This window comes from Lycorma delicatula, chromosome 6 (genome assembly GCF_047948215.1).
Source record: "Lycorma delicatula isolate Av1 chromosome 6, ASM4794821v1, whole genome shotgun sequence".
In the NCBI taxonomy this organism is placed as follows: Eukaryota; Metazoa; Arthropoda; class Insecta; order Hemiptera; family Fulgoridae; genus Lycorma; species Lycorma delicatula.
In genome coordinates, this window is record NC_134460.1 from 138,889,280 (window position 1) to 138,902,785 (window position 13,506).

At 28.3% G+C, this 13,506-nt stretch overlaps 1 protein-coding gene across 4 annotated transcripts in view; it reads right to left on the reverse strand.

Moving 5' to 3' along the window:
- The window catches only part of cact (NF-kappa-B inhibitor cactus), a 130,260-nt gene that overhangs the window by 11,434 nt on the left and 105,320 nt on the right, over positions 1-13,506 (reverse strand). For all 4 annotated transcript variants that reach the window (XM_075368625.1, XM_075368624.1, XM_075368626.1 and 1 more), the window contains exon 5: positions 6,811-6,899. In XM_075368625.1, coding sequence (XP_075224740.1) covers positions 6,811-6,899 — 89 coding nt within the window. The remainder of the gene's footprint in view (positions 1-6,810; positions 6,900-13,506) is intronic.

Here is a 13,506-nt window from a genome sequence, read left to right on the forward strand (position 1 = left end):
TTATGGTTATTTAACGGTCACGACAGGACAATTTTTATTTCCCTTGTACAACCACGAGTATATATCTACTGCAGTTGACATCCTTAACAGTTTCACCGTTGATAACTAGTTTTAAGTAACTTTTCAATTACTGAAATTTCTTACAGTTTTTCAAGTGCATCCAATAAAAACATTGTTTATACTATTACTTGATTTTAAAACGCCTAGATCATAACTTTTTTTTTAACGATTTATATAAAACATTTCATAATATTGTATTTAACACTAAACGGAAAGATGTTTTCTTCCAGTTTGTTAAACAGACTGCTATATATAACAATAATGATACAATTTTTTACTAATAAATTGGAAATGGATCGAAACGTTATTAAAAATGAACAACACAAATTAAAATGAAAAATTTCACATTATTTTAAGGTAGTAATATCATTAAAATAAAGGTAATGTAATATCAAACTACTATTAATAAGTGGCGATGGGGAAATACTACATTTTAATGCGAATTAATACTCTGATAATGAAACGTATAAAAAATCCATACAAAATTAATTGCATTCAATTAGCTGCATTCAAATTAATTATTTGGTTCCATTCATTCACAAAGATTAAGTCGACTTCCTAGAATTTGTATAGATTACTTTTATATTTTAAAATTCTGTAGTATAATTTATCCTATGCAAGGTTACACATAGTACGTACAATAATGGGTGACAAACAAACAAAATAGATGATGTTTCTACACCTTGGGTAAATACAGAATTTACCTCCATTAATTATTTTAATACCTGGTAATACATAAAAACAAACAAAAATAAATCCGTTCGCTTTATATTTTGTTTGAACTAGAAAATTCGGCTTTATTATTATTATTATTTATTATTATTATTATTATTATTCGGCTTTATTATCTGATTCTGTTTTATTGAAAAATGAATAAAACTGTCGATTAATGGAAATCGTTAACTTTTAAAAAATCAGACTTCGTTCTCCAAATGTTTAATATAATGTTTAGATTTTTATATCTCATCTTTCGAGAGAGTATGAATGTATCTGAAAACTCAACCGATAAATTTATTACCGACTTCACCCTTAACGTATGAACTGTGGTAAACAGGAACAAAATGATAAAAAACCGATTGCGTCTTATACACAAACACACGCGAACCGATCCGACAATAAGAATGTATTTTTACCAAAGTTGTACAGTTGGAAGTAGAATAAAGCGAACGGCAATTAAAATCTAGAACAGACGCTCCGGTTTTAACAAAACAGGTATCACAGTTTAGATGTATCAAAGCATACATCTAATTTGCTTATGACGTTAAGTAAATAATATTTTTGGACATTTTATTATAAAATAAAACGAGAAAAGTGATGATGAACGTTAGTCTAATTAACAACAAGAATTAAAGTATATATAGATGCACTGGACATATCTATAACAATATTAGACGTGTCTGTACAGATTTAAAAAGTATGTGTAAAAAATAGACAGAGTAAGTAAAAAGTAAATGTATGTAAAAAAGAATTTGAAAAATTTACTTTATATATAAAATATATATTTTATACATTTTTATATTAAAAAAATGATTGAATGAATTAAGCGATCACTATGAAAAAATAAAAACGTTTACAATAAGACCGTGTATAACAGCTGGGAAATATAATAAATTATTTTTTTAGATATAGATTGTAGAAAATTACCTAAAAGAAATATCCAGAAAACGACGAAGGACAAGAAAAACAAGGAATAAATTAAACCGGAAGTATAATAATAGACGTAACGATATAGCAAACGAGTCAAAATTATTTTATAAATCTGTATTAAGACAACGGTAAATGCAAAAAAGGAAGAACGACGATCAGATGAATGAATTGTATTTAATGTAAAATTGATCGTCATTTTATTAAAAAGCTTTAAACGATTTTATAAGACGAAATCTTAATAAAGAAACTGTGTGCGCAGAACGAAGATAAATTACTATTTTGACCGGGAAGTAAACCGTCAAGTACAGAATTACAATCCAATCGACTGGCGCTAATAATCACAAATACTTTCACTAAAAATTAAAAAAATACAGAAAATTACAGTAAAAACAAGTACCAAGAAATTAAAACTTACATAAAAATTCCAATAATTTATTATTAAACTATAGAAAATTATATTATATATATCGTTTCATTAATTAATACCTTTCGTTCAAAACAATCGTAACAAAACGGATGCGTAAAACTATTTATGAGTAAATAAACATATATTTTATTTATATTACTATTTCATATACGTATATGTTTGGGGTATATTTCAATATAAAAGAAATAAATGTATCAACAACAAATAAATAAGTATTTTATCGCCTATTAATATCCAGCTGTGATAATGACGTCATAAATTGCAATATTTTACTGCAACGATACGTTTATGCTAGACAGCAATAGCGTATTATATGACTAAGTGGGGAAAATGAGAAACAGAGAGGAGAGAGACATATTAAAAAAAGAGAAAGACAGAAAATAACTACTGAACCTTGGATAAAGGATATGACAGGACGAGAAATAAGTAAAGGGCGTCACACATACCACTGTCCAAGGAATCAAGAAAATAGGCAACTTATATGAAAATTCCGAATCGGTAAAAGAAACCGCAGGCGAAAATTTTAATTTTAAAATCTTTATTCAGGAACATCCTGGAAATAAAAAAAAGGTACTGGTGATGGTAAATAATAAAATTATGAACACGCAAAAGGTAGGCGGTTTCTCTTAAAATAATAAATGTACGTAATAAATCAATTTACTAGCAACCTGACAATTAATTATTCATCTAATATTCGTACACAGGAAAATACCTAGCACACTTTCATTTCTGTGGCACACGCGTTTTCATAATTTCACGAATTAATCATTAAAAATCACTTTGAATTAATAAACGGCAACCTTGAATGAGCTCAAGGCCCTTTTTCATGTATTAGTAAATTGTAATATTAAAACTCGAGACCTTTACACCTAGACTGAATACAAACACGTACGGGCTACAATCAAATGTTAACATCTCATTTACTAATATGATCGATACAAATACCTTTATACGTATAAAATACAAAAGACTGAACGGTAATATTTTAGTGGGAAAATTACATTCTTGGCATGACCAAATAGCGGGGCGAGATGACGGGAGAGTTGACATTAGGTTGAGATCTTCAACCTAATTCCTGAATTCTCTGATTTATGATATGATTCGACCATATTTTAGTTAAGGACTAAAACATCCAGTGAGAAACAGCTTGCGATAGGTAAGGTACACATTAAGTTTATAATTTATACGCTGAAATGTGTAGAAATTGTGCCAGCCGAAAAGTCTGAATACGGACGAGAAAAAAACATGAATTGATACCTCCAAGTTGACTTTGCTGCATTCTGGGCGAGTTTTAGATAATTTTTAAATACGTTAACAAACAGTTTTTAGAGACAGCACTTTGGTTCTTCGGGAAATCGAAGAAAAACTCAAACTATAAAATCGGCATGAAATGTCAGAGCCATAGGTTTTTGAGGTAAGAAAGAACATTTATGAGTTCAGAAAGGTCGCAGTCAATTCAATAACTTCTACTTCAATAATCTGTAGAGCTTCAAGAATGTAGAAAAAGAATGAGAAATGTTCATTTCGCAAGATATCATACCTGCATATAAGATGATGAACTTCTTCTTTTTTTTTTAAAGATATTTCCTATTTCCAAATCATAAAAAGCTTTGAAATGGTGGAATTTTTTTTTAATGATTAGGAAGGGATATTAGACGGGCAATGTTTCAAAGACCAGACATCGGGTTTTTTCGGAAAGGATTTCTAAATTTAAAAAACAAAGTCAAGCGAGTTGAATTTTGTAAATTGTTACATCTCTAGTTATTAAGAAAGAAAACTATTTCTCGGATAATAGATATTTTTGTTAACTGTAATATGCATATTTCTTCTCATTTCTGAATCTTATCTAATTATTTTACACGTTCGGTAAGTGGCCTTGGACGAACTACAGTTACACTCCTCCACAAATCATATATTTTTCGTTCGTTAATTTCTTTATTTAATTAACTTTTTAATTTTTACCTAGGATCTGGAAATCAGGAATAATTAGCCACACAAAAGAACATTTTACCATCTTCATGGATGTACTATACAAATATTATAATGAAAAAGTACTTATTAAAATTGAATCTCAAAAACTTAATTTACATATATTTAAGAAATAAATTTAAAAAAATTAAATCTTATGAATCTCACGATATCCGGCATTACCCGACGGAACCTAATCATAATAATTGTATATTTCTGAAAAAAGGCTTTCAAATGACATCCTACGAATACACTTTCTTTTCACGCAACATAATATACTATTTAGTACTATGCATTATTTATTAGAGATTGTATCATATTTGTTTATACCTTTTAAATTATAAATTAACAATAATAATGATGATGATTAAAACAATAATAACGATGAAAAATGACGTCTTTAAGCCACGGCTCACTTAATTTATTAATAACAATAATATAGAGATCCTAGAGAAACAGAAAAAGTGAGCGAATGAAATAATTGTGTAAAAAGAAAACAAACTGTGACGTAAATAATTAATAAAACGTCGTATTCATATCCGTGTAAATAGGAAGGACGGTGACGTGGGTGTTTTGATTGTAATAAACGTGTTAGAAGATATATTGTGTACCAGTAATATGTAATGTGAAAGAATGCACGCTTATTATATATTAATGCGATATTTAATATTGTATATTAATAAATAAATCGTGCATTTATTGACCACTTGCGGTCACCATCCGGTGAATGAATGCATAAGGGTTGGGAGGTATGGGAGGGAGAAGAGAGAGGGAATGAGAGAAGCAAAAATCAAAAGGGAGAGAGTATAGACATGGACTTACAAATGGTTACTTATGTCATGGTGTAGGAGAAGCGAGGCGGAGGAATGAAGTCGTTCATTCATTCACAAGAAAACCCAGTGGCCTTCGTTTGAATATGAAATTCGTGATTTACTGCTATCTGTCTTTAAAACATAATAGACCACACAACCCACACTACCTTTCTTTACAAAAAAGATAAAAAAAATGTGACAAAAAAGTGACTTCAGTTCCTTAAGTGTTGTGTCCAGTAATAGTAGAGATATAATCATTATAACAAAACCCACCCGTTTAAACACAATACAAAAAATAAGTATTTTTTTTAAATTCGTAGAAATTTAATATTAAAAATCCTACCGTAGTAAATAAATACAGTATACATCTTCAATTTCTATTTGTTCTTACCATCACAAAAAATCAATCTAACACCACACCTACTGGGCAACCTAACTATTATTTACCTAATAATAACTAATAACTAGTTTCATAATAATTATAAAAAAATAGAGGTTGGTTGTATTTAATTTTTCATTCTTTTTTCTATCTACTTATGGAATTTCATTTCAATATTGAAATCTAAAAATGTACCTTCTTGACCAGCTATTACTATAATTAATTTACCAACATGCGAAAAACTTATTAACTAATATTCGATATATACCTTATAAGCTATATTTTCTCACATCGTAAGAAAATTTTAAGTTATCGTCCGTTTATTACGTAGTAACTACTTCAGTAAGAAATGGTTATTTAAAACTTAATAAAAGTAAAACTGGTTATGTTTATTGCGTTTCTTATTTTCTTGTAGAAAATATGTAAACTGGTGAAAACGTTCAACTCATATTTGTAAATAAAAATGTTAAATGTCACAGGTCAGTACCGTCGATAAAACTTTCGCAGGAAAGTGATAGCCAGAGTCTATCTTGTCATCCCTGCAGTACTTAATTTAGCAACCTCGTATTTTAAACATCACTTTGTCCTCATCGTTATAATAACAGCCATTATTTGAAAAAAAAAAATGACTGGTAGCCAGAAAACCATTGGTCTAAAAACGCCAAAACGATGTTGTATGAAGACAATAAGAATAAATATGTAATTAAACAATTAACTATACAAATTTTTAGAATTTTTTAGAATACAAATTTGAATTACGTTAATATTTTTTTTACGTATTGTTTTTTTTTAGCTTTTGCCTTTCTGGATAGTTTCAGTAATGAAATAAAAATGCAGCGGTTAAGAAAAAATAAAGAATGTTGAATAAATAGGAAAACTTTTGTATGAGTATTTAGAAAGTTATCAAGTTTCAATTTCAACTGCAAAGATATAATACTGCTAGTAAAAGTGCCGTTTAACTCACGGCTAGCAGTGTTTAATTAAATGTTACAGGATACGAGAATTTTAAATTAGTTAACCTTACGTACAATTATGGGAAATTATTATTAGTACGTATCCATGAAACATTTTGACACTGGGCATTTGTCAGTGTAAATCAAACGTCCCTAGAAGCGATAAACTATTACGTTATAACACAAATTAGCGACTATATCATTAACAGAAAGGAATTTTGGCAATTTACGATCGCATGAGATTAACTATAGTCTATTTTAATTACAATACATTAAGGTAAACTAAAGGTTAAGCTTTAAACCAAAATAAACAGTTACTTTTTGACGCTCATGCATTAATACAGAAATTATTGTCGAAGAGAAGGGCGGATTTAGCCGAAATCTCGCTATTTTGCTCCTTGATCCTTGAAACTAAGTTGGTTTGAGAAGAAAACGTTCCAAAAAATTTGGTTACTTCGTTGAAAAATAACTGTCAACAGTTTTCCTGATTTCGATATATTACATCGATAAAAAAAACTAAATAAATAAACAACTGAAAAAAAAATTACTATCAAAGATACTTACCCTTGCGTTAACGTCGGCTCCATATTCTAGTAAACATTTAACGATGTTTAAATTTCCTTCCCTTACAGCTAAATGGAGGCAAGTCATTCCTGTGAATAAAAAAAAGATTTTAGATTACATAGGAAAAAAGAGAAACCTCTCCTAGTACAAAAAATAACAAAAATTATATTATAATAGATAGGAGTAAATTGTTGGATCGATTATAAATCTAATTAAACCCTTTTTTAGTAAAGCTTTTCATACGGTTAGTAATAAAAAGGAATGTTAAGGGAATTCCCAAGTAAAGAACTGTTTATAAAATAATCTGAAAGGAAAGGGGGGAATATAAGTATGTATAGCAACCCACAAATAGATCGAGCCAAATTTAGCAACAACTGTAAAACAAATTAGCCCGCCAGATGTCCTTCGTATAACATGCGGAGTAAACGGCGTTTATATTTGTACGCAGTTGTTCAGCGTGACGACGATGATGATACATCATCGAGATGAAAATACGAGAATGCAGACAATATTTATAACTAAAACAGTCGTTAAGCTTTTTTTTTTAATAAATGCAGATAGAAAAAAGTAATTACATTTTTATTCCTATAATCCTAATTATAGTTACATATGTTATATAAAAATAAAAAAACAAACAATACAAAATCCAATTTATATAAATAATAATAAACATTTATCTTCATTGATTACAACTAGTATAAAATGCAATTAATTAATCTCAGACAACAGAAAAACAAACAAGTTCTGACATATACCTTTTTGGTATCTAACAAAATAATAGAAAATGCATATGTACTTTCTAATGTCATCTTATGTTTTTTTTTCTAATTGGGCAGAAAACCTATTTTCAGTCTGTCAGGGTTTTCTACTAAACGGATAGGGCTGATTTCTTTTTTATTCTGCTCCGAATGACCCACAGATACGTCAACAAGCGTCATCGGATCCCAACTTGAGACTCCTCTAAGAATCCCTAGAGAAATCTTTATTTATTCCTTAACTGAGGAACTTTCCGAGGTTATTACTAACAAGAAAATCACTTTGAAGGTCCTTCGATGTTGATGATATATCTGCGAACCTCTACGAACAGAATACAAAAAAAATCATTGGTTTTGAGCACGCATTTTACCTTTGGGAGGAAAGGAAAAAGAAGGGGATTGGGAGAGAAACGTGTTGTAAATAGATTTTCAACCGATTTTTTAAAAAATATGTAACACTTTGTAATAATAATGCTGCGGAGCTGCAAAGGGGCCACTAGTGTTATTTGAAAAATCTGCATTTACAAAGTTAATTTCGTTTGCCAGCAACCGTTATGAGTCCCTGCCAAAAGAAAACTGTAACACGTCGTGAGCAGATACTTTCGAGCAAGATCTTGTAGTAAAATTTGATAAACGACTATAATGAAACACTCAAACTAAGTTAAAAAATTTAGCCTCAAACTAAGGCTGAACAAAAATAAACGGAGATTTAACAGGATATTCGAATAGACATAAAAAAACAAAAAAAAACATTTAACTAGATTTAAGCGTGGATGTTGTAACAGGAGATAGCGATACTAAAACGACTATGTTCAAAATCCACCTGTTAATTAGATTAAACGAAGAGTGGAAAATACAGGATAACCGGAATGTAGGGAAAATAAAACCATGGAAATTATTTTAAGACTGAAACTAGGGCGGATCCCAGATTAATACTGCACATACCAGTAGTTTAATTTCTAACTATCAAAGCGCACGCTGTTTCTGAACAATGCTTTATAGTAACTGAAAAAAATGTTAACGAAATCCATTAAACCTCCATATAGCAGGTCAAACCTAACAACAATTTAGGTAGTTTTTCAATAATCATGTTTATGACGTGCGGATTGTTTTAGTAAAAGGTTGATCAGTCCTTAATATGACATTATATTTTGGACTTGAACATGCTGCTTGCAGCATCACAAAAGAGCTATTTTAATGGCTAATTTAAGACATATAAATTAATTAATAACCCGACCAAAGATTTTACTACTAATATTGAAATTTTAACGTTATTTTTCTTAAAACAAATAAAAACTTATGTACATATGAAAATAAGTAGACTAAAGAAATACATCTGACAATAAAATTTACCTTTTAAAATAAGAGAATAAAAAAGTAGTATGACGTAAGTTTATAAAACAAAAGGTGACAACATATATATATTAAAAAAAAGTTAAGACGTTTAACAGAACAAAGGTTACAGCTTGGAATAACTAAAACAATTATGAAAACATTACAATAGAGTAGTGAAAATAAATATAAATTAAACAGAGACTGGGGATTCCCTATAGAAACAATAATAACATCCTACGATCACATCAGATACAATAATTTGAAAGACACTTTCTCTTATAATAATTAGGAAGTACTACAAAAAATATGAAAGTACTGTACAAATATCAACAGGTCTGGATGTTTTTGAAACTGCTGAGGAAATACAAGAGAAAACATTCGTCGGTTCGTTGAACTTGAGTGAAGCCGAGGGAAAGACCCATCCGCGGCTTTCTCTTATTCTATAAGAGAATCAAAATATTAAAAAAGCCAAGCATGTAACCTCCCACACAAAAAAATAAATTTCTTTTATAAATAAGTCCTAATAGTAAGTCAAATTACCTAAAATTATATTTTCATTATAATGTTGTAAATTATACTATAATATTAAGGAATATACAACCCCCGGTTGCGAGCGCTAAACAGAGGGAAGAAAGAGATGACATTCAGAGGTCAAAATTTAAATGTCAAAAAATTCGAACAACATTACAGAAAATACCAAAGTAATAAAATAAAAACGTTATTTGAAAGTTCAAGGTTTCTTTATTGTTTATAAACCGTAAATAAATAATTGTATATTCCACCTACGTCTCTAAATATAGCAACATAAAAGAAAGAAAGAAATTAACAGATTAAACCGATCGCATTTAATTTTAATTCTAGAAATCTAATAATATTTAAATGATATTAAATTAATTTATATCGACTAACTGTACTGAAAATATAAATAGATAGGACGCTACAAAATCCGTACACATGAAAACCCGGGATCGCGTTCGTCAACGAATGACAAGGAATTAATTCAATCAGAGATGAAATGTATTTATATACAAACGGTCAATCAAAATTTAAAATAATTTAAAAAATCTCATCAATTTAAACGATTTAAAATAAGCAGTATATATATTTCAAAATAAAACGGAAAATTATTTTTTTATAAAATACAAAACGGGTCTTCTCAAACGATATTTCGGAAATATACAAATACTTAAGCACAGCTTTTTTAATTCGGGGATGGGATGTTGATGCAACTGTTATTCGAGTAGTGCGTATACCATGTTACATCTTTTCATAACGAACAAAGATATATTATCGTTAATTAGAATAAAACTACACAATAATCGGGAGAAACCGTATCCAGGAGCCGTTAACATTATAATTTAACCGATCGAATCTCGAACTGTTCACCAGCGGTAATTTGATACTCCGCTCTACCTCTCTACCTTATACATAGAACCTCTCTTGCAATACGAACATCGAAATATTTACAGTTAAAAAAAAAAAACAAATTAACAAAAACTTCATAAAATGTAACGAAAGTCATATTTTCCTTACTTAGTTCCAAATAATAAATTAAAGTTTTCAAGAGACGCTAAATAATTTACATTAAAAATTTACTAAAAATTGTAAAATTTTAAATTTTTTTCTCCTTTAATTTATATTCAACTAGTCTTGACAGTTTCCATTATTAGAAACTAGCTGAAGAAAAAAATATTACTTACAATAATTGCAAATACAATTTAGTATATGAATAAAAATAATGCAGGAAATAGTTCAATTACAATACAAAAATATCACTACGGGTCAAAAGTCGAGAACTGTAAACGACTCCGTCTTACCTAATTCCTAATAAAGAGGCCGCTATTTCAACGAATAGCTTATTATTGCGAAGGTCATATCTCACCACGATGATAGTTCTTTAAAAACTACTACTATCGTGCAGTAAAATATCACTTTATTGCATAATAAAAATCTAAAAAAAATTCTTGTGATAGAAAAAGTAATAAAGAAACGTTACTAAAAACTTCTCAAAAAAAATTACTGTAAAACAAAATAAATACGAATAAAAATCGCATAAATGTTTATACATATCATCAAAAATAAAAGAAATATGAAAAAAAAAAAAAACGGATGAAATAAAACAAGTTATAAAACAGTTGGTTACTTCATTTTGCTTTCTATTTTTTTTCTTCAGGTAATTACATAAGCGTGATTACAGCACGCCACCAAAACACAGACGTAGCAGTCAATTCAACACAAATACCGAACTTATTGCGAGTACTTGAGCGTATAATAAAACTTATTATTTCGTACTCATCATCAAATTAAAATTAATAAATCTAAGATAAATCGTGGCTTAACAAATATAACGGAATTTAAAGGTAGATAAATAAAAATCACTTCGTTGATCCAGTAACTTAAGCTATTAAGTTTCACTGAAATTTAATTAAGATGTTTACCTTAACTTTGCATCCTTATTAAAATAAGATTAACAAGTATTTGATTAGGAAACTAAAAAGTAAAAAATAAGTAATCAAATATTGCGTTTTACTATTTTATGTACATATCTACAATCCGGCAAAAAATGGAAATAAAATTTTAGTATATACGTGTTAGCCTATCTGAAATCGGTTATCTACGTAAATTAAATATATAACAGTTATATAATTTCAACGAAGGTAGAAAGCTTAAAATAAGATAGTAACAAGAAGGTTCTTCATTACATACTATTTAAAATTAAAATACATAGCCTGATACAACATTAGAAATCTATCATTAATTTCCTTTTAGAAAGTTTTTCATTAGTTATAAGTAGACACTGCATAAATTCCACAGTAGAGATCTAAAATTTACAACTAAATCTTCCTGACTACATCAAACAAACAAATGTGATATCTGTTTTAGAATACCATGAAAAAAATATTTTGCTTCATTCACACTCCAGGTCAGGTCTAGAATTTAAATTACTGCGATCTCGTATCAGATAATACTTAGGAAAGAACCGTTAATTGAACCAATGACAAAATAGGGAAATTTAAAAACCAGTATGAATAAAAACATTATTTGTTGCTTAATAGTCTCCATCCCAGTTTTTTCTTACAATATATCTAAACACTTTAGCTATAATATATATATATATATATAAATCATCTCAAAAACAAAAGTAAATTAATCCTCCCTATACCGGTTTTAATGAACATGTGGTGCATTCTACCCAATAAAAAAAATTTCAAGATAATAACAGACAATACATATTATAAAACAAAATAAAGATCAGAGTGTAAGAAGTGCTAATATCAGGAATTATGTAATGTTAAATTATAATAAACATGTAATACTTTCCTTATTTCATTTCTTAAACACAACAGCTAACAAATGATAATGCAAATCATTACTACTAACTGGTTACGATTTTATATTATTGAAATGATTTTATATTATTAAAACTATTATTACTAAATTGAAATAACACTAATGATTTTATACATTCACATATAGATAAATATTTTTTTATAATTCAAAATTTCATGAAAAATTTAACAACTCCGTGCAATCAGTAAAATTTTCAAGTCATATCACAGGTGTATTAGTAATATTTACAAGAAGCAAGCAGGTATTGAGCCCGATAAGGAAACAATTATTCAAATCCACTTAACCTGAACAAAAATCTCCTAACTTTGAAATATTTTAAATTGAATTACAAATACGGCTCATATTCAAGAATGTATTTCCAGTGTTAAAAATAATGAGAGAAACAAATAAGGAAAATGAAAGAGTAAAACAGAAAAGTAAAAGATAATGAGGTTAAGAGCTCATTTAAGTTTTAAAATACATGAGATAAATAATATAAAATTAGTATTTATAAAAATTAAAAACTAAATCTACTCCAAACAATGTTTTCTAAAATATTCTACCAGTATTCATATTACTAACAATAATGTAAGTTAATCTATGAAACATCCTACTTGTCATAAGACTGACTTTTCCGAATGAATCATGAAAAATATTTCAATGAAATACCACTGACAACTCATTATTATTTCCATTACTAATTCTCTAAATCTGCATATTTCATTAAGTTCAAAAGTTTATATTATGAATTTATACAAGAAATCAAACAATATGTGACATTTAGTGTAGAGAATATAATACAAATCTTTAATAAAAATAAGAATGCAGAACAATAATTTACAGAAATAATTCCGAACAACAATTAGCCTTAAAAAAATATATTAAAAAAAAAAAAAAAAAAAAAATTAGAAAATTTTGAGATTATGATAGTGTAATACAGAAAACATTAATAAATCGATAGTTTAAAAGTGTTTCCCATTTCTTAAGACCCTTTTGATAAATAAATTATACTAAATGAACCTTTCTTATATTGAACATTTTATGCCAACAACCATTTCACAGTGCAGCTTAATTACATTATTAACCGATTACAATTTCAGTGTAAGCTATATGTCGAAATTGTGGAGGCAAGCGATTGAAAATTCAAAGGGATATGGGATGGAGGCAGAGAATAATTGATAGTAATAAAGTTTCAAGAAGTACGTACGGCAGTAATTGGAACTGTTCATTAAAGTGTATGTTTTTTATTTACATATTTTAAAACTTTCTACTGCAC